The following is a 16,467-nucleotide window of genomic DNA, read 5'->3' as shown; positions in this document are numbered from 1 at the left end:
TCTGTTTGCTTCTTTGCGTCGACTAGCATTTACTTGCATAGTACCTCGGTTTTCAACTAACACGCCTGGGTATACTGGACTGGTTGAACATACACACACACACACACACAACGTCACATTCCTTTCCACCATTACTTCTTGTACCTCACCTACTCATTTATCCATCTTTTCTTCTATCCTTCCCGAGACACTTTGATATACAACCCTTCCCGGTCCCTTTCTCAGCAAACATGTCTCTCAAGGACAAAATCTCCTCGCCCCTCGAGGCCGGCCCCTCCCTCCTCGACGCGCACCACATCCCGCCGCAGCTCGGCCCGGCTCTCGAGTACACCTCGGCCCGTCTCGCCCGCAAGTCCCTCCACCTCACCCTCGTCGTGGCTCGCCGAGACTACCAGCTCCCGCCCTCGCCGGTCCTCTGCTCCCCGTCTCTGGGCTCCTACTCCCCCGCCTCGCCGTCCTCGTCATCGATGAGCCGCTTCACCCGACATCTGCATCTCCCGCGCTGGGGCCGACACCAGACGATCCTCTCCCCGACCTCCGCCACGTCCTCCATGCCGACATCCCCCCGGTCAGCCATCTCCTCCCCGTCCTACACGCCCATGTCGCTCGAGTTTCCCCAATCACAGCAGCAGTGCGGCCCGCTCTCGCCGCGGTCGCCCATGTGGCCACTCACACCGATGACGCCGCTCTCGCCACCGCCCATGACACCGTCGACGGGGCTATCCTCCATCCCGACCGAAGGGTCCTCGTACGGCTTCCCCATGACGCCGCAGCACGGGGTCCGCCTCATCCACCACGGCAACCTCCCGCCAAAAGCCGAAAAGACGCTGCAGTCGGCCCTGGCCAAGGCCGGCCGCAAAGCCGGCGGCGCGGCAACGCACATTGCCCCGGCGCTCAGCGCATCCGCCTGCGGCTTCAACAAGGACCTGTTCAACAATTCCATTGCGCAAAACGACGTCTTGTTCTCGTCCGACGGCCTGTCCCTCATCTCGTTCGACCGCCTCTACAGCCTCAAGGCGGCCCTGTCGAGCTACTCCAAGACGGGCTCCCCGCTGCGGCTCGAAGACGCCGTCGACGAGCTGCGCCGCTACGTGCTGGCGTCGGGCGAAAAGGTCTCCAAGATGCATCTCCTGCGCTCCTACGACTGGCTCAACGTGTCGCACTCGGCGCTCGCGGACCTGGACCGCATGTACCGGCGGGCGTACGGCGGCGTCGAGATGCAGGGCGGCATAGACGGCATGTACTTTGCGCCGGTGCCCGAGGCGTCCTCGGTGTGTTCCAGCGACGACGATGACGAGAATGATGTCGGGGAGGAGCACGAATACCACGACCAGGACAGCGGCGTCTACGTCGAAGGGTTGCCAGACAGCCCGACCATTGACGTGGCCACGGTCGGCATGGCCGTCAGCAGCACCACGCCGGTGCCCGCGCAGCAGCCGAAGCGCTCTCCATCGCCCAAGATGCCCCTCTTGCGGGTGCAGACCAGCTTCGTCAAGACGCCTGCGCATCGACACGTCGAAGAGCAGCCGGACACCACCAGCGACGAACCAGGCGAGGAAGATGAAGGCGGAGGGAAGCCACCGGAAGCAGCAGCAGAAGACGATGTCGTGACGGCTCGCCCAGACGACGAAGCCGGCCAGGCAGCGGCCGCCAGGAACAAGCTGTGGCGGAGCACGCAGTCCACGTCGATCGCCCAGGTCCTCAGCCCGGGGCCCGACCCGCCACCACGAGACCAGGACGGCCCCATGACGCCCAACGGCTACGACGACATTTCGCCCATCACCCGCGGCGAATGGGGCTTCCTCCTCGTCGATCAGGGCTTCCAGAATGCCAGGACCGTGGCCGTGACGACGTGCTGAGAGCCGCAGCACCAAAGGACACGAGAAACATGAAAGTACATTAGCGTTAGCATATTTATATATCCCCATTTGCATAAATAAACAGTCATCGTCCTGTCTTGCTTGACGATAAAAAAATTCAAGGGTATCATTATGCGTGCGTGTGTATACATGTAAAAAGTATAGTAAATAGTCCTCTCACCAGCCATACCGACTCGACGCCTCCTTGCGGTTCGACCTCCCCTTGGCGAAGCTGTCTTCCAGCGCGTCCTTTTGGCCCTGCACGTTGCCGACCAGCTGCCGCAGGCTGTGCTTGCCGCCGCCCTGGATGGAGCGCACCGGGTTGTGCGTCTGCTGCTCGCCGCTCGCCCGCAGCGCCTCGTTGTGCCGGTACTCGCGGTCCATGTTGAAGTTGACGACGCGCTGCGCCGCGACGTGCGAGCGGTCGCTGGCCCCCGCCCGGCCAAAGAGCTCCCGGCGCGCCGCAGCTGACAGGTTCATGTCGTCGGCAATGTCGCCCACGGATTCGGCCACGGGCTCGGCGGCCGCTTGAGCGGCGTAGGCGGCGCTGTAGTCGTCCGAGTACCCTGTTTCGAAGAGGGGTTCGTAAGCGCCGGTTCCGCTGGACAGCGAAGGACCGAGAGCTGGTACTGTATCGTCGGTGGGAATGGAAAAGAGCGAGACTTTCTTCCTGGGCGGCTCTGGCGCTGGTGCGGCAGCAGCGGGCGGTGCTTCCGCAGGCTTGGGCCTGGGGGCTGCGGTCGACGTCTTCTTCTTGCCCTTGGCGACCGAAAGCGGCCGAAACATGAGCGGCTTGCCCGTGAGCTTGACCTCGGCCGCCGGCTTCTGGCCCTCTGGGATCGACGGCTCCGCGGCGGCGGCATTCCTTGGCGGCGGCAGGCTCAGCCCCGAGCTCTTTGGCCCCGCGAGCGCCTCTGCGTCACCATCGCCCGGCGTGATGGGGCTCTCTGCTATCGAGGGTGCGCCCGTGTCTCTGCTGAACCCTGGCGCGGCGCTCGTCCTCAGGCCGCCGAACCCAGGCTTCGCCTTCGCGCCGCCGGCCGTCGCCGCGTTCTTGGGCGCCGGCAGAAACGAGTTGAAGCCGGAGAATCGTCCGCTGCCTGCTGTGCGCGCTCGTTTCGCGGGGGGTTCGTCGCTCGGTGTCGATGAGGAAGCATCGGTCGCGGTGCCGGCGAGGTTGACAATGATTTTGCCCGATTTCGACTTGTCGACGACGGATGGGATTTTCTTGCTGGCGGCGCCGAATCTGGGCTTGGCAATTTGCTTGGTGGGCGCTGCTTCCGCCTCGGACCCAGATGATTCGGACTCGGAATAGTCGACGAGACCCATGGCTGTGCTGTTGTATGTGAGAGGATTTGAATGGTACAAGTTTGGCGATGGAGAGACGAGACTGTTTTTGCGCAGCGGTAACCTAGAATTTAGTGGGGTGGGTGGTGGCTGCGCAGCATGAGAGTCGGCATTGGAATAAGCATACATCACCAAGAGGACACGCGCAGCATTTCTTGGTGTCAATTATAAGACTACTAAACCTTTGCGCTTGCACACATGTATTTTCCAACTCTTCTCTACTCGGCGATCTCTTTATTCAGCTCATCTGCAATAAGCTTCACCCTATCGGCTATGATAATGTCTATGCCAGCATCGGCTTGAAGCTGCGAGGTGAGAAAAGTTAGTAATAGAAAATCCCACACGTGGTGTTTTCTTGTACTTGGAGAATGACTGACTCTTGCGATGTTTGGATCGTTATTAAGAAGCCCGTAGGAGGCACACAACAGACCAGCGTTCTGAACAAACTTGATGAACCTGGGGCAGTGCACAAATGTCTCGCAAGCCAAAACAATTCCGTCCAAGTTCCAGCGCCGAGCGAAGTGGACGGCCATCTGAAGACTGGCTGCACGAAGTTCTTTATCCGCCATGGGGACCTTGCCTGCATTCGTGATGAACATGGCAGGGTAGGTGCTTTGCTTGAGCGACAACAGAATGCATATTTCTGGCGTAAAAGATGACAATATAATCGGTCGTCGACCGGCCAGTCTCTCGAGCTTCTCAAGCGCGGTGTCGACAAATGTGTTGATGTCAATTGTGACTGGCGCCACGCCAGCCTCAATCGCCTCGTGTACTCGCGGGTACTCTGTTTTTTTCTGTCAGTGTACATGTACTACGTCGCCAACGGAGATCTATAAACGGAACCTCAACATACTCATTTCAATGTTGAAGCCCATGTCTTCAGGTAACTTCAAAAGCAGCTCGTCCAGCGTAGCCAACGTGTCTTGGATGCTATGCCCTCGGGTGTTCGGCTTGAAGCCCTTGTTCTGGAAGTCAACAGTGTAAAGTAATCTCTCTTTCAACTGCAAAGATCGTAGCATAGACTCCTCGCCGGTAGAGAATGTGCGTTGTCGCTGTCTTGGCTCAATTGCTCCTTTGGCGTCGCCGTTGAGAATGGTTGAAAGAGCTTCTTGTGGACCTTGCAAACTACTTGCATGTTTGTATTGCGCGATAGTGACATCGTGGATGGGCACATCTGTCCCAAGCTCACTGAGAGAAAAATCATGGAAAACCACCGCTTCAAGATCTCGGGTGAGCTGAAGATCTTAATTCGTGTTAGTGCTTTCAGCTCATCTCCGTGCTGTAGTCTCCGTACCAAACTTGCTCTGATTAGCACTCTGCAGCACTGACTTATTCTAGATGGCACCTACTTCGATAAAAGAAGCCCCGAGCTTGGCGGCGGATAGAAATGACTACGAGAATGAGCAATGAACTGTTGCGGAGTGAACGTCTTTCGTCTTCTTACCATCGCTGTGTTTTCTCCCAGCTGCAGACTAGACTGGGAAGCAGTATTTTGCCCCAAGCCTACCCGCGTGTTTGTTTTGCTGTCCAGTGACTATTCAGTCCCCCATTCAACGAACCTCAATGTCCAATGAGACGAGGTGGCGCATTGGATTGTCTTCGGTAGCTAGAAGAACAAGGTGACCGCAGTCCAGCAAAGGCATTCGCCACCACGTAGCTCAGAAGCACGGTCCCAGCTGCCTCCAATGCGTCCTTCTTCATCATGAAGATTGTGGTCTCACGGAGCATGCTCTCGCGTTTCGAGCCAAATTTATCTCCATGCTGCCCCAAGACTACCGTCCCACCACTCAGGAGCGATCGGCTCTTGGGAGAATTCCAATGGTATAATCGCACAATGATTTGTGGGGGTACGTCTTCGTTCACCACGAAAACGAATGGCTCATTTTCCTGCAATTGGCTTTTATTTTTTCTCATTTGTGTTTTTAATTTCTCTGTGCAATGATTCTATTTCTTGAGGAATTCACTACGACTAAGCGGCCGCCCCCAGCACACGCCAGGACTAGGTACGATTTAGCGTCCGCCAAGCAAGTAACGTTATGTAGTTATGGGCAGGTATAAGTCTAACGAAGATGAAAAAAGTCCTGTAAAAGCCAAAAAGATTCATCACACATTATTACGCTACGCGCCAGTGGGAATATAATTCTCCATATTGGACCCCGGCACCGTCATTGTAGATTACCAAAGTGAACATCTGTGGTCAATCTTGCTGCCTCAGATCGGTAAGGGCATCAATGAAACATTCTTCGGAGTCTGCATCACTCCTGTGCTCATCGTTTACTTCATCGCTACTTAATATTGTCTCCCAAGTGGCTACACGAGAGAAAGAATGGCAGAGGTTCCCAGCCTCCAGGGAATCTTCAACGTTCAGGAAAGACGGCGGTGGTCCCTGGAAAAGTTGGAGCAGCTCATCAAAAACAAATGCTAGCTTATTTGTGGCGTCCTCTCGCGTGCGCAGAACCTGAGTTAAATCGCCCAGTGCATATTTCTTGTCATATTTGAGCCGAGAATGGTCGGTATTTGCCAAGATGCCCATCGTCTCGATATCTGCATAGAGAGCGGTGATTTTGAGAATATGTGGTCCTTTTAATCGCGGACAAATCGAATACTCGTGCCATCTTTCTAGGAAAAGCCTTAGCACATTGTGGCTATTGTGCGTAATGGCCGTTGTCAAGGGCGTGTCTCCTGTCTTGGACGCAAGGTTGATCACTGCGCCGTTTTCGAGCAGTAGAATCGCAAGACTAGCATCATCCTTTTGGGCGGCATGGAACAATGCCGTCTTTCCATCTACCCCACATTGGTCGACGTCAGCTTCAAAGTCAAGTAAGATTTTGACTAGAACGGGGTCTTTGGAATTCCGGGCGGCAACGTTCAATGGACCACCTTTTATGATCCCACGAGGCAGTGGTAGATCCGGACGTGCCCCCGCATCAAGAAGTAGCTTAACGCATGCAGTATGGCCCTGAGCAGCTGCATTGGACAGCGGGCCAGATATTTGCACATCAATGATGTTTGGGTCGGCGCAATATCGTAGTAGCGTGACAATGGCGTGGCGGTCATTCCGAGCGGCGGCCCAGGCCATGGCTGTCCGGCCCATAGAGTCTTGGGCGTTGATTTCGTGAGCATTTATGAGTAGCTCCTCTTCTAAGTCGCGAGTTGAGAGACCAAGAACAATGCGATGAGTTTGCGTAAAGCTGGAGTCGTCGATGAAATCGTCGAGATACTCGCTTCCTTTCGTAATCGCACGCAATGCTTCAACTGCTTGGTCGGGCAGGTTTCCCTCCAACAGAAAATGGCATGCCTTGATACGGGGGCTATTATCAAAAGTCCCGATAGGCCTGTAGTCAACATCTGCACCGGCTTGTAACAAAAATCTGCAGGTCTCATACTGCTTGCTATACAGAGCCCACCGAAGAAGAGAATAGCCGCGTGTTGTACTAATATCTCGAGCGGAAGCGAGCCCCGAGTTGAACAAGTGTTGTAAGCCAGTTATGTTTCCACTTATTGCGAAGTTGATGCACTGCGCATCATCTGCTATTATGCGGAGCATGTCCAGTTGGATTGAAGGGCCGTTTACGTGGTGATATGACAGCTCCATTCGCACCACATTGGACCAGAATGACGTCGGAAACCAGTACTCAAGACTCATGTGACTTGATTTTGAACCGCGACACTCGGGACTATCACATCTTGGTTTTATGACAGGTAGCCCGCTGTAGCTAACGAAAAGGCGGCCGAGGAGATTGTTCATGAAAGCCGGCGACGAGGAGCTTCGGCGTGAATGGCAGGCGCAACGACAGGCCTTACGGCAAGAGATCGCAGACGGTGTGACGCGAATGCCAATACTGGTCTTTTCTCCTGAGTGAAAACTGCTGTATGGCTGCCCAGACGATTCTGTTGCTTTGCGAAGAGGACTCATGCCATATGCTGACTGCACCTGGACGAATTGGTTCATTCTGATCAATTCAGATTGATTCTGTAGCATTTGCTCAACCTGTGCAATACGCTCGTCTACGCCTGCCAGTGCCATGAGAACCTTGTCATTCATAACGACTTGTCCTTGAGAGGCCTGATCGGTAACACTGGATATGTCTTGAATATCGAGCCAAATTTTGAGCATATCATCTCTGCTGACAGTCAGTTGAGGGAAGCTGTCAGAAAGTACAGTTGCAAGAACTCACGAGTTGCTCGCACCGAGCATAATATTGAGACTGCTTTTGACGCTTCGAATGTCATCCTGTAGTTCTTTGAGGCGCGCTTGCTCATTTCGCCATGCTTTCACAATGTTCATCGGCATTCTTGAAATTTGCCGAACCCGAATGAGCTTGTGTATAATGCTCTCCAGCTCAGTGAGGTTGACTCTGGCTTGCTTCAGCAAGTGCGGCATGGCAGAATACTTACTCTCTGGTAACTGACGACGGGTCTCTAGCAAACCCGCAAGTTGCAATAGTACCAGCTCAAAATCGGCAACCTCATTGCTAACTGCATGAATGCGACCAGGCAAAGTCTTGCATAGCGATCGCAACGACGAGATGGCCGTACACACGCGCGTAGCAAACGCTACGAGCCCGACGGCGCTTGTGGTCAAAGAGACTCGGTCCATGACGGACCAGTGTGTTGCGTAAGGCAAAAAGCTGAAGCAACAGCGTGGCATGTGCTAAAACGAGATTAGTATGAGAAGGGACGGCCCGCTTGGCCGGGGCATCGCACTGTAGCCGTCAGACAATCCTTCCAGAAATCCTCACCAATCATGAGGCGAGTCGACCGTTCACCTGCGCTCGTACTTGGACACAGCACCTTGCTCTTAAGTGAGCCGCTTTAAAACTGGACTGAACAGGGCATGGTTTGTATCAACAGTTTGTGCTTGGTCTTTAAAGAGATGAGATGGCGCTGCGAACGGGAATTGCTCCTCTGTGCTTGTGTTGGTGTTTGTCACTCGTTTGGTGCCCAGGATGGCTGGCAGGGGCAAGTTGTAGGGCACTGGAGCACTAACGAGCGCGTCACGGGGCCTTCCCTGGTGCCGCGCCAGCGGCTCATTTCAGCACGCCTAGAAACCCCGACGAGTCCTCAGGTATACGAAATAGCTGGTGACTACAGCCCTCAGGTCGGTCTCGTATAATCAAAATTCTATCCTTGTTGCAAGTACACGGCCGCTTACGTATGTCATTTTGCGCCACAATACGCCGATGTTATCTAGACTTACACCATTGGCCAGATGTGGCATGGCCCGTCTAGTTGTCGATATTCAGAAAGATTTTAGACAACGATGTCACAGTATATTTTATTTTTATAAACTTCTATGGAGGATCAACTATGGTACTCTATCCCTTTCCAAACGTCACTCCTTGACAAAGTTGGCCACTAAGCTGACCACTCTCTCGCTCGCCTCGAAGAGATGCCAGTGGCCCACCTTGTCCAGCGTCTTTACCTTGCTTCTGCTAATCTGACTGGAATACCCATCGCATAATGCAGGTGGAGAAACCGTATCCTCACTTCCTGTAATTATAAAAGTCGGGGCTTTGATCTGAGCAAAATCCATGCCTGGCGCTGATGCTAACGCACCGCACGCTTTGGCGTAGCCCTCAGCGTCTTGACCCAAGAGCGAGATACGAACGGCTGCTACGGCTGTAGGGTTGGATAACTTGGTCTCGTCCGACAGGGCCGTCTGCAGAATCGTGTTGGACACATCAAACATGCCCTTGTCTCGAACCGCCTTTACCCTGGCTATCGTGCCCGTCACGCCAGCCTCTGGGAGGGGAGACGGGGGAGGTCCCATCAGGACGAGCTTCTTGACCAGGTTCGGCCGGTCGAGGGCAAGCTTGACCGCTACCAGACAGCCCAGCGAGTGAGCCACAACTGTCACTTCTTCGGCGCCGGCGGCGTCGAGGACATTGGCTACGTCCTTGGCAAAGGACGCAATCGAGAGCGTGCTCGATGCCGACGTTGGCGATAGGCCGTGACCCTCAAGATCCATCAAGTGCAAGTTGGCATGTTCTTGCAGGGGCGCCGTCAATGCTGCAAAGTAGCTGCTACTACTCCCCAGGCCATGGATAAAAGCGATGTTCTCGCCCGAGTCCCTCTTGGCCTCGAGCTTCTGGTAAAAGAGATGCTTGGCACCAATGCTTGTCAATATTGACGGAGGTGCCCTGACGTTGGACTGCGGAATATGTGACTCGGAAGAGACACTCTCCAACGTAGAGTTCACAGAATTAGGAGAGGCAATGCGGTTCGTGAGCGTGCCGAGGCCCGTGACGCTCACGCTGATTTCGTCGCCTTGGTGGAGAAACTTCATAGGCCGGAAGCCGAAGCCAACGCCAGCAGGTGTTCCAGTGGCCAAGACGTCACCCGGTCGCAGCGTCTGGCCTGCAGACATGGTTTGGATCAAGTACGGTATGCTGAAGATGAGCTGATCCGTATTGGCAGTTTGGCGCTTCTCCCCGTTGACAGTCGTCTCAATCTCCAGGACGGACGGGAGGTCCTCCTTCGCAACCGCCACAGGTCCCATTGGGCAGAATGTATCCGGGCTCTTGCCGATGTAGAACTGCTTATGGTCTCTCTGGCGCTCTCGGGCCGTCATGTCGTTGATGATGGTGTAGCCCCAGACATGGTTCATGGCGTCGGCCTCGGAGATTCGGAAGCCAGCCCTGCCAATAATGACACCTATCTCACCCTCATAGTCGACAGACTCTGTGAAGCCAGGGTGAGGAAAGATGTCGTCGCCGTGGGCAATAATAGAAGTGGCTCTTTTGGTAAAAATGACGGGATGCGTGGGTATATCGGCCTTGTCTGACGCATCATACCTGTGGCAGTCAGCATGGCATACACCACCCGCGCATCGTTCGCCGTGCTATTTTATTCGGCATGTCTTACCCCGAGGCGTTGAATTCTTTCGCGTGCTCAGCATAGTTCTTGCCAACAGCCAGTACATCCCGGCCAGAAACCGGAGCGAGCAGCTTGACACTCGAAAGCGGCAGCACCTCGCCAGTTTTCGCGATACCGTCTTGTCCCATATCAATGACTTCGTACAAGGACGAAAGTGGCGTCCCAGACTTGTATGAGAGCACTGCGATTTCTTTCCGGTCTAGGTCTAGATGTCCTATCCTTGGGCTTACCCCACCAGGAAGCTCAAAGGCGACATAGTTGATTTTAGACGCCGTCTTTCCGTTGCTCAGTCCCATACTTGCAATTGTCGTGGAGAAATGGTCTGGAAAAGAGGAGAAGTAGTGCAATGCGCAATCCGGCCAAGAAAAGGAGTAAGAATTGGATGAATCAAGCGTGGCCCGCAGGAGACTTAAATGTGTCTTTGTCAAAAACGATTCCGAAGTTGCCGGGCTATGCCATACGCAGCAGCAGCATCTCTGGCAGAACAAGAGACGGAAATGGGCGAAACCGGCGGTTCTGAATCGCTCCAACAATATTGTATTAGTGTTTGATGCGTAGGTGAGAAGTATCGGCCACACCCTCACAGTGGTCCAGTGCCGTAGTGTGGTCGGCGGGCCTGGTCCGCTCCGCGTTTCTCCGCTCTCGACCGCGATCATCCGCGCATCTCTGCCCTCCGCGGCATCTGTGAACCAGCGCCAACCGTTGCATCGACCAGGCAGCGAAATGCTCAATAGCGTATCCTCTAGATACCTGCTAGAATTTGAAGCTGTCAAAATACTGTGGATAATAACATCGCGCTCTGTGTGAGTGTGCACTTTTGCTGCTCCGTATGAGCCAAAGCCGTTGCAAGCAGCGTCCGGCATCCGGTCACACAGTGCTCAAGTACAGTAGTTTCATGTACCACCCCGGTGACAGTGAAAAGAGCCATTTGTACGGAAAACGCCAACTGTCGATGAGCGGGTGTTCCACGCCAGGATGGTAGTAGTCTTAACCCATGCCGGCTCATCTTCAAGCCATTGCCATGGCGCTAGTAGCGTGACCTGCCATTTGAAAGACATGGACCAACAAGTCTAATAAGGTATGGGCTTCGTTGCATAGCCAACAACGGGTGAACGGCGAGGCAGCAAGCTCAGTAATATAGATATACTTGGTTTCCGGCCGTGCGGCTCTCCCTAACGCGCACCTCTACACGCCAATACACTGCCCCGAAATTCTACGATTGAGACCAGAAACCTGTGAAACTAAAACTAAAAAGCCAAGTCACCATGTCAGGAAGCAGCTCCAACGCAGTTCACTACGCCGAAAAGCATGTGCAGAAAAACCTGGAGCTCGCTCGGGAGACCACCGCCGGTGGTCATCCCAACGACAGGACCCAACCCGCGCTTCCTACGGTCCATAGGAAGTTTTCCAACCCTGCGCCACTTGGTTTATTATCATTCGATACAGACATATATTCCTCATCTCCATATTCGGTGTTCACGCGCGGGACCTACACGCCCAACATTTTGATCTCCGTCCCCATGTTTCTTCGGCGGGGTGTGCCAGTTCATCTCCGGCATCATGGAGTTTGTTGCGGGTAATACAGTAAGCAATTTTTTCTACAAGAAGAGACGCCTTTGTTATTCCATGTTCCCCGAGACTTAATCAGCTGATGATTTCACACCGCAGTTCGGTGCCGCCGTGTTTCCCTCATACGGCGCCTTCAATCTTTCGTACGCCATGATCTACATCCCTGGAACTGGAATCCCTACTAGCTACACGGACAAGGAGACGGGAGAGCTCAACGGCCAATTCACGCAGGCGCTTGCCATGTACGTCTGGGCGTGGTTCATTCTCACCATCATCTTCACAGTGTCTGCCATGCGCTCGTCGTGGATTCTGTCCAAGAGCATTCCAAGTTCAACATTATTATGATCAATGGAAGAGTGCACAAGGCAGGCCGCAAAGAGTATACTGGGCCACGCGAGCAGTTGGATCACCATGCTATAGTTGAGGACAGTGACTTCCCTCAAGTTGAGAAGAATATGCAGAAAACCTATTAGTACGGCGTGGGGTCCATGAACACGAAGCCGGCTTACGCTTGGTTAGAAAGCGAGGCAATAGCGCCGTCGCCGACCCCGGATTTTGCGATAATTTAAGAAGCATTTGGTCTTTTGTCTTGCTGACTGACAAGGATCCGTGGCTTCATTGTAGTCAAGGACACCTAACCTGTAGTTGCTTGAATGACTTCGCAAGACAAGTATTCTTTTACGGAAAGGCATATTCGATGCTCCGCGAATGGCTGTTGAGACTCGAGAGCAGCCTCTACGTATCAATAATATAACAGAAGTATAGTAATGGTGTTTGGCGGTCCAAGTTCAGTGACAAGTAGCTAGCTGCTAGATTGGCTCCACGTGGGACGCGCCGAGCTAGTCGTTATCTCGATGTGGGGGAGTTCGTGCACCCCCGATTTCCTCTTTCCATTTCCATTATCGCCCTATGGCACAAGGGTGCCTGTGAATCTTGTCGCACAATGCGCATCTCTACAATTTATCCATACATCATACAAGCCTGCGCAATTTCGACTTGCCCGCCATCATGTCTGTCATTCAAGTCGAAGAGTAAGTGTTGCGTCGCACAGCCCAGTACATCTCTACGCCAGCTAACGAATCGCCAGTCTCGTCTCCTACCAGCTGCGTACAAGCTATCTCAACGACATTGCCGACGGCGTCGGCGAGCGACTTCTCACCGTAAACGAGAGCTTCATCAACACCGCTCCCTTCAAAGCTGCAGGATGGCGCCCGACGTCGAGCCACAACCGGACGCATTCCCCTCCGATTCCCACAGCGATTGCGTCAGAATACTTTCAGGCCCCGCGCCAGCTCGGAATATCGCTCGAGGATGGAGAGGATGACGGAGGTATGCTGACACACGGGGGCGCCGACACCATGGGACCCGGCATCGCAACTAAGAGGCGCAGGCGCCGCGAGCAGATGGAAGAGGACGACAGCAGTGACCTTACCGACGAGAGCGAGGAGGAGCAGGAGCAACGCGACGCGCAGCGAATAAAGTTCGCCAAGATGCCCGTCCGCAACCGCGCGGGATCGTCGCCGCTGCAGAACACAGCCCTCAAGCAGCCATTTGGCAGCACGTCGCCGAGAGCGGTGCGCCGCGGCTCGCAGTCGGCGCTGGAGACGGTCAAGGAGCGCCCGCGAAGAGATACCGTCACTAGCAGCGAGATCTCCTCCGAGAGCGAGTTTGACGTCCCGCTTGCGCAGCGCCACAGGGAGGCGGCACGGGCGGCGGCGCGCACGCTGAAGCTGCAGGAGAAGATCAACGAGGAACCCACACCAGGCATCAAACGCGCCGACACAACATTACTACCAGAGGAGGAGGAAGACTCAGACGAGGCGTCTGATATATTTGAGGACTACGTCGAAAGTATCGACTCGGCGTCCATTCTAAACGCCGTCGAAACCGGCACACCAACACACCCAGTCGTCGGCACCCCTCCGCGCAACTACCGCAGGCAGTCGACAGTGCGAAAATCACAGCTCCCAGCTGAGCCTACAAAGCTGTCAGCCCTGCCGCCGCCTCGGCCTCTCAGCACCATTCGACCACTGAGCATTATACAGCCCTCGAGTTTGCTTACCCAAGCTTTAAAAGCCAAAGAGCTCAAGCCATCGACACCGTTTCAGAAGTTTGCACACTACAGCGGCCGGGGAACGCCAGGTTCCATCGCCGTCCGAATATACCCAGCATATGCCAAGACAGCAAGCAAGCCGTTTGAGGTGCCTATCCGGCCACGTGTGAGCGATGGGCAGGGCGCTGAACGAGCTGTGACCGTTGCAGACCTCATCGGCCTGAGTCTATATCGATACAATGAGGAGAAGAGAGAACCCCGTTTACCAGGTGACAAACTGAATATAAATTGGTGGACATTACGAATGGTGGAAGAAGGCGGCGAAGTCGACGACGATTTCCCGCCGTTTGAGAGAACAAAGCCTCTCGTCTCGTTTACTACTGTTCACAACGCAGGTATGAGGGGCGGAGGCCGTATGCGCTCCAACTCGAGAGCCTTTGACGACTTTGCGTTGGTGCTCGCGGACGAGGCCGAGTACCAGACGAACAAGAAGCTTACCCCACAAGACGACGAGGTAGCGGCACCACAGTCCGCCCCGGCCAACGATGCAGAGGATGCTCGAAAAGAATTGTTACAGCCTGGCGTCGTCGCAATGCAGACAGGACCCAGCCGGCCTCGGCAGAATCCTATTGTGACGACTACGTATCGTCCCAATACGCCACTGGCTGACGCGCCGCAGACGCCGAATATCATGCCAAACACCAACAGAGGCCAGCAGAAACTACTGCGTGTGCACATTATGTCGTCTGACATTGTCCCTGGGCAAATGGTTACGGTCGACGTGACGACGGATACATATCTGGAAGAGGTGCTCGAGTTGGTGTGCCGGAAGAGGCAGCTTGACAAGGCCAACCATGTGCTCAAGCTGCCAGGCTCCGGGGCCGTGGTTATGATTGATCGGCCGGTTTCGTCGATTGGCAACGTCTCGGACCTGGAGCTGTACCGCCGCCGCTTTGCCACCGACGGCCCGCTGACAATGGCAGGCTCGCCGAGCAACGCGTCGTCCCCTAGACCCGGGGCGGCGACGTCGCTCCCCGAGAGCCACATGCTGCGCCGGGCCAACAAGCAGCGCGGGGCGGGACCCATCATGGGGGTGCACCCGCTGGCGCGCGAGGCGCTCAAGCAGGACGAGCTGAGCAACGAGGGATACAAGATGTACACGGTGTGGCGCAAGCAGCCGATGCGACTGGTGCTGAGCGAGCGGCTGCTTCGGATTGACGGCGAGTACATTCACATTGTGCCTGCGTCGGCGGGCAGGGCGCTGCAGGACAGCACGAGCAAGACGACGACTGTGCACTTTAGCAACGTGATTGGGTGCAAGGTGCCTCGAAAGCACCCGACCAATGTCAAGGTATGGTTTCCCTTTCCCTCTCCACGTGCTGCTTTCTTTCTTTCAAGGTACAGGTACTGACGTCACTGCTACACAGCTGGTGGTGTATAAAGCAGCCGAGACGAAGCGCTATGACTTTGAGGCGCGCAACGCCGACGAGGCTGCGGAAATCGTCAGCGAGCTGAAAAAGGGCATTGCTCCGTACAACCGAGACGTTTGAGCCGAGTATGGCAGGTGAAATGAAACTAGTGCTGAAAAAAAAAAAGGTCTTTGGATCAGGAAGCAGTTTTCGGTGATGTGGACCGGATTTGCAGTGGCTCGAAACTAGTCGTCCTCTTTTTTCTTTGTTGCTGCAGAAAGTTGCCAAGCCTGATTTGGAAAGTGACAACGAGTTGTAGAACAAAGAAAGAGAGAGAGAGAGAGAGAGAGAGAGATAATCAACTCTATGACAGTGTGGCTGATGATGCGAAACGACTTGTTGAGCCGCTGGGTTCCCTTTTCGGATCCATCCCCGTTCCAGCCTTGATGTGGTGTGCCAAGTGCTACCTAGCGTCAGACCCAGTAGAGCCAGCCATACACCGAAGGAAAAAGAGCATGCTTGCTACTTGCTGGTATTAGCTTTGCCAATAGGTTATTAGGTACCCCTGGCGCGCCCTGCGACCTGCTCGTCGTGATGGAGCTTGGTGTGCTGGGGTGGTGAGAGGCCAAGGCGGAGAGGCGCTACCCTAGCTGCTTAGTGGAAGCTTAGCTGAGTGTGATGCTGGAAAGCTTGGTATTATGGCGCACCTATGGCATCATGTCGTTGCTGCAGACTAACCGGCCACACTGGCACCACTGGCCGCCTCTCTCCAGCCGACCAGCCCAGCTTGCTTGCCAGGATCCCCGGGCCCCACTCGGGCGAGATCCATGCTGCATGTTGCATATGGGGCTCCATCATCGCATAATACAGCTCTGTCATTATGACATATGTTTTGATGCCGCCTGTTTTATTGCCGTTTTATCGAGCGTTGAACTGGTGAAGACTGTCCTGTCGGGTGCCGAGGCAACTGGGATTGGTGTCTCTTCTCTTTGGTGCCTTGACAGGAGCCGCCTTCTGCCCTCGACCTGACTAGCAACGGAACTCGCTGCCAAGCTTGTCCAAAGGGAACCGGTTCGAAGTCGTCCCCCCCCCCCCCTCCCCCAGACCAGACTGCAACGTTGGCTGCTGCCCCCCTACCGCCCCAGCTGTCGCGTGTGCGGCCAGCTGTGGCTCAGCAGCACACCACCACAGTTGAGGTGAGCAGAACCAGCCACGCCAGCCAGCCAGCCAGCCAGCATTTTGCGAGTAAAAATAGACGTGCTTACGTTGATCTTGCCTCTCGCCGGGTCCAACTTTTTCGTCTCGCATGGCTACTGGTACGGCTGCGCCTTTGCCATCTCATCGCACGTAA

The 16,467-nt window shown here is 54.9% G+C and overlaps 7 protein-coding genes across 7 annotated transcripts; 3 read left to right on the top strand and 4 right to left on the bottom strand.

Moving 5' to 3' along the window:
- Window positions 1–230: 230 nt before the first annotated feature.
- Window positions 231–1,859, top strand: LMH87_011730 (uncharacterized protein; the record flags this gene model as incomplete). The annotated part of the gene is made up of 1 exon (XM_056200921.1): window positions 231–1,859. One exon carries the CDS (start codon window positions 231–233, stop codon window positions 1,857–1,859), a length of 1,629 nt encoding a protein of 542 aa, XP_056052723.1.
- Window positions 1,860–2,036: 177 nt separating this feature from the next.
- On the bottom strand, window positions 2,037–3,188 carry LMH87_011729 (uncharacterized protein; the record flags this gene model as incomplete). The annotated part of the gene is made up of 1 exon (XM_056200920.1): window positions 2,037–3,188. One exon carries the CDS (start codon window positions 3,186–3,188, stop codon window positions 2,037–2,039), a length of 1,152 nt encoding a protein of 383 aa, XP_056052722.1.
- Window positions 3,189–3,424: 236 nt separating this feature from the next.
- On the bottom strand, window positions 3,425–4,795 carry LMH87_011728 (uncharacterized protein; the record flags this gene model as incomplete). The annotated part of the gene is made up of 7 exons (XM_056200918.1): window positions 3,425–3,511; window positions 3,584–3,990; window positions 4,060–4,441; window positions 4,501–4,504; window positions 4,556–4,597; window positions 4,651–4,709; window positions 4,766–4,795. 7 exons carry the CDS (start codon window positions 4,793–4,795, stop codon window positions 3,425–3,427), a joined length of 1,011 nt encoding a protein of 336 aa, XP_056052721.1.
- Window positions 4,796–5,403: 608 nt separating this feature from the next.
- Window positions 5,404–7,955, bottom strand: LMH87_011727 (uncharacterized protein; the record flags this gene model as incomplete). Its single annotated transcript, XM_056200917.1, has 8 exons — window positions 5,404–5,990; window positions 6,087–6,517; window positions 6,593–6,737; window positions 7,011–7,330; window positions 7,385–7,426; window positions 7,605–7,626; window positions 7,746–7,860; window positions 7,914–7,955. 8 exons carry the CDS (start codon window positions 7,953–7,955, stop codon window positions 5,404–5,406), a joined length of 1,704 nt encoding a protein of 567 aa, XP_056052720.1.
- A 586-nt stretch (window positions 7,956–8,541) lies between these two features.
- Window positions 8,542–10,381, bottom strand: LMH87_011726 (uncharacterized protein; the record flags this gene model as incomplete). Its single annotated transcript, XM_056200916.1, has 3 exons — window positions 8,542–10,003; window positions 10,074–10,252; window positions 10,316–10,381. The coding sequence occupies 3 exons, from the start codon at window positions 10,379–10,381 to the stop codon at window positions 8,542–8,544; spliced, it is 1,707 nt and encodes a 568-aa protein (XP_056052719.1).
- Window positions 10,382–11,645: 1,264 nt separating this feature from the next.
- LMH87_011725 (uncharacterized protein) lies at window positions 11,646–11,999 on the top strand (the record flags this gene model as incomplete). The annotated part of the gene is made up of 2 exons (XM_056200915.1): window positions 11,646–11,669; window positions 11,754–11,999. 2 exons carry the CDS (start codon window positions 11,646–11,648, stop codon window positions 11,997–11,999), a joined length of 270 nt encoding a protein of 89 aa, XP_056052718.1.
- Window positions 12,000–12,662: 663 nt separating this feature from the next.
- Window positions 12,663–15,257, top strand: LMH87_011724 (uncharacterized protein; the record flags this gene model as incomplete). The annotated part of the gene is made up of 3 exons (XM_056200914.1): window positions 12,663–12,685; window positions 12,742–15,058; window positions 15,135–15,257. The coding sequence occupies 3 exons, from the start codon at window positions 12,663–12,665 to the stop codon at window positions 15,255–15,257; spliced, it is 2,463 nt and encodes an 820-aa protein (XP_056052717.1).
- Window positions 15,258–16,467: the final 1,210 nt, after the last annotated feature.

Source organism: Akanthomyces muscarius, chromosome 4 (genome assembly GCF_028009165.1).
Source record: "Akanthomyces muscarius strain Ve6 chromosome 4, whole genome shotgun sequence".
Classification (NCBI taxonomy): domain Eukaryota; kingdom Fungi; phylum Ascomycota; class Sordariomycetes; order Hypocreales; family Cordycipitaceae; genus Akanthomyces; species Akanthomyces muscarius.
This window is presented reverse-complemented; position numbering and strand designations above follow the sequence as displayed.